Source organism: Varroa destructor, unplaced genomic scaffold (genome assembly GCF_002443255.2).
Source record: "Varroa destructor unplaced genomic scaffold, Vdes_3.0 BEIS01000006.1, whole genome shotgun sequence".
Lineage (NCBI taxonomy): Eukaryota > Metazoa > Arthropoda > Arachnida > Mesostigmata > Varroidae > Varroa > Varroa destructor.
The window spans coordinates 30234081-30238307 of NW_019211459.1; the positions used below are offsets into that span (position 1 = coordinate 30234081).

At 35.6% G+C, this 4227-nt stretch overlaps 1 protein-coding gene across 3 annotated transcripts in view; it reads left to right on the forward strand.

The window, feature by feature from the left end:
- LOC111252356 (uncharacterized) overlaps positions 1-4227 on the forward strand; it is a 28713-nt gene that overhangs the window by 11294 nt on the left and 13192 nt on the right. For all 3 annotated transcript variants that reach the window (XM_022810084.2, XM_022810085.2, XM_086992025.1), the window contains exon 3: positions 2464-2581. In XM_022810084.2, the coding sequence (XP_022665819.1) occupies positions 2464-2581 (118 nt within the window). The remainder of the gene's footprint in view (positions 1-2463; positions 2582-4227) is intronic.

Here is a 4227-nt window from a genome sequence, read left to right on the forward strand (position 1 = left end):
TAGACATTGGGCACATTATTAATGCGCACACTCTATGCCGACACATATTTCAAACGTGTTATGCGGTATAACCTATCGGAGAAGTATACCAAATTCAGATTGCTTGTATCAATCAAAAAGGAGTCTAACAACTCTCGATGGGCACAGTCTATTAGAGTTTAGTAGAGGATATCGAGGGCCTGCAAAGTGCTGGCCTAGCAACCGAAAGTGAAGCTGCAGCTCGAGGGAACACATGCGCTCCCAGATTTTTTAGATTTCAAAAAAAGACGTAGAACAACGACGTTTTCGGGGTTTAGGCCGACTGTCAAACAGCTTCACATGAGCGAGAGTGGTGGTGCAGAGTATGTGTTTATTGAAACACATATATCTATATATTGTGCATCATGCAGACGTCATACGGAAAATGCGATATTTAACTTTTAGGCAAATTAGTAATTAACCTAAACTGTGATCATAAAACAAAACTGCAATTTAGTAACCGTTTTGGTTACTTTGCAGAAGCACTTTGCAAAAAAGCTATTTAATCGGATCTTCCGCTACCCTCTTTATAGCTTGGTATTATCAAAACCCCAGTCATTAGGGGTAAAAATATTCACATTGAAAATTGAATCTTCATCCAATAGTGTTTTTTTTATTTTAATAAGTCCCAGTTTTAATAAGTCGAATCGTGTGTAGCTGCAATGTTTGAATAGGTTGCAGAAAAAATCGACCGTTTTTCTAGCTAGATTATTGCTAGTTGCACAAATTCTGCTTAGGATCAAAACGCGTTACCGGAAAAACGGCTCAGGACTTTCGTTCTGCGAATTCCGATATGAAAAATGCTCGGCGTAGTGAGCAACCATTTATGAGTTAAACAGGAGTGACACGCGAATAACCATGATATCACCATCCAGTATTAAAACGATTTTTACTGTATTAATGAAACATCCAGTATTTAGTAAGTAAGTAAAAGTAACACTTTTAAACTATTTAAAGGAAACTAACTACAGAAAACCTCCATATTTGTGGGCCAGACAAACTGAGAGAAATAATTTACTTCATCGTATATTTGTTTGTGAAACTCTCCATAATTGCGACTAAATCGAGCCAAATTTAGAATGATTAGTCGCGGGTGATGAGAAATGGATTACATATGACAACAAGATGCAACTAGTAAAAATTTATTCCATAGTCCAAGAGCTCCAGAAGGTGATACTATGTGTTTGGTGGGTCTAGAAGGGAATTGCGTATTATGAGTTGCTGCAGCCTGCAAAACAATTGATTTGGTTTTCCACTGTCAACAACTAATGAGATCGCAGGAAACCACCGAAAAATATTATCTGTTTTGGTCTCTGCAGAATTCCATGGATGCTGTCAATTTCAATGAAGAAATGCAGAAATCATTTGTTAATTTTTTTGCCCAAAAATCATATTTTACAGTGATAGTATTATACTATTACCAGAAAAATGGCAAAAGAACTTCGATTAAAATTACGTATATTTACTGTAGTGATGTTATTTTAGTTTAGTAACATCATTTTAAAATACAAAAAATTTGCTTGAATTTCGGCAATGCATTTCCGACACGGTATTATTGCAGTATAAAGACTTCAAAAATAAACTACTGATTGGTACAAACATTATTATAACACTATTTTCACTTTTTACAATGCTCGAAACCTGAATAATCCGATGTCACGACTATACGGAAAGAAACTAGTTTGGGTTTCGAAAGAGTTCATTCTGAATATTTAAATATGAAGCATCAAAATAATACAGGTTAATTTCAAAAAAGTACTGGAAGGCCTGATATTTTTAACTTTATAAATATAAAAAATACAATAACTTATATAGAGGTGTATTAGACAGTAAAGAAACAGGTTCGAATTTTATGTGGTTTAGACTCTTTTGTTTGGAAATTGGCCTTAGACTAGGGTCGTTTGGCCACCGAACAAATCTTACATTTGAAAACAGGTGTTTGATTAGTCTATATTTCAATCAGATCATTTAAAAATAACAGTAATTTTTTATTTTACACAAAGCTAGCACGAAGCGAAGAAATACTGCTGGATTTTCTGGCTAATTTCTACTGGCCAATAAACGTAGTCGATGATTTCACAAAACGACCATTGATAAAAACTTCTATTCCGCTTTTGTTCTGTGATATGAATCTCGTAAAACGCCTTCCACCTCTTTGTAATGCTAAGCGAAAGAGTATAATGTACATAAATGCTGCTACATTACTTTTTGGTTCTTACTCTAATATGAGGCTTCGAATTCGAGGACTCAACCGTTACGTTACGTTTCATGGATTGCTCAAAAAAGCTGAGTATGATTTTGTGATCTCCAGATTTATTAAAATAGATATTAGTCAAAGCTTTAAAGACAATATCTAAAAGATGGCCGAGAGCCCTGACCATTTCTGATCTTATGGCGCTCTTTAAATCAATGATTAATGTTTTTTATTGAACTGATTCGTTTCAGTTACTGAACATTATGACAGAAACAGGCAAAATAGTCGTCTTGTGCGGGATGATTTCAAAACAGCACGACGCGAGCAGACATTTGAGCAGGAAATGCTCGAACGGTCACGACAACAAGAGTAAGTATTGCATAACAGCAATTACTACAAGAAAACACATGCGTGAGAGCGTTTTCTTCGAACCCGGAGATAAACTAGCTTTTATTCACAACAACGATAGAAGGCTTGAATTGATTTTACATTATAATGGCTCTTTCCAGAGTTGTATACTAAATTTGATAATTTACAGAATTTTTCCCTTCCGTCTGTTATGAAAAATTAATGTTCTGTGAGATGTTGCTTGCCCAACCACAAGAGAGTATCGCTTCGTAGGTAATCGAGCTCTTGCCAGGGGTTAACAGAACATAGCCCTACGGGAGCTTATTATTTAACGGTAATAATAGCCGCAACACGCATTGCCTACGACGTTATAATTGTGAACAAACTGTGTGGATACATCGTGGGTTTTACATATGAAGTAATGTAAAAGTGCTACAAAAATATACGCAATATTAAAATATGGGCACCTTTAAAGATAATTAATTTTATATAAACAAATTAGGCTTAACCTAAATAGATTTGGATAATATTAGTGTAACAATATATGATTGTAGAAAGTATAATTTGACTATGATCAATATATTTAATAGGATATATATGAAAAAGTGCTACCGACGCTAGTCAGTTGCTTGAATGCTTCCTTGTCGGCATCTATCGGTTATTTTTGTGAGTCTATCCGAAACTAATGAAAATTAGTTTCAATAGCCAATCATATACATAGCATGATTTATGCTAAAGACGCTTCACCTATCAAGGGCTCTTGAATTTGCTATACTACATGTGAATATGACGGCGATGTCGAAATCCTTGTCTCAGTAAAAACTGGCAAGCTATGAGGAAGTGGATGCTCACAGTTTGCGAAGCGGCGAGTTCCTTCTTGGTGTCAGATGGTCATGCTTCCAACGTAAGTAGGCTGCAGTAAATTACCGATGTTTTAATACAAATAAATTTTAGAACGGGTGCCATTCCTTAGTTACCAAGCAAACGATATAAGAGAAAGAGGTCTAACTTTTCCTAGTGATAGTTTACAATGTTAGGCTGAGGTATTGCGATCAACATATATTTTTTTATGCTCTCATAATAATATCGTAATAACATCTTCATTTGGGGAAAAGTGTTTTTTTCCGACGTCATGTTGCACTGCGACAACGTATCAATTATATTCCACCCCAAGTTCCACCTCCAACAACGTTCGAACGATAGTTCTTCGAGACGTTAGTTTGTCGAGTAGGCTAGCGGCCTATGCGTTCGACCTAGTTTGTTCATTTTAACTATACGTGCACCAAGCGCAATCGTCTGCGTCTGTCGACTGGACAAAAGCTTTCATACACTTCTACTTAAACATCTATATTACGGAGTTCAATCGGATCAGTTCTTCCGTAGAGCAGCCGGACTTATTTAGAAAATTGGGAGATGTATAACATGAAGCATAGTATTAATCAAAACTGTTGCATAATTAATTAGAGTAAAGTCTGAAGAATACGCTGATAGCGAAAAGAGAAGCAAGCTCTTTCAATTATTAGGTTATAATATATCCTAAACCAAAAATAAAAAAATGCGTAGTAACCCCAGGCTAACATGGTTAATAATTTTCCTCAGCGATTTGGTGCAACTAATGGCGTTTTTTTCCTAGACTTTCATTCATTTGTTATAGTAGTGCGGGTGGA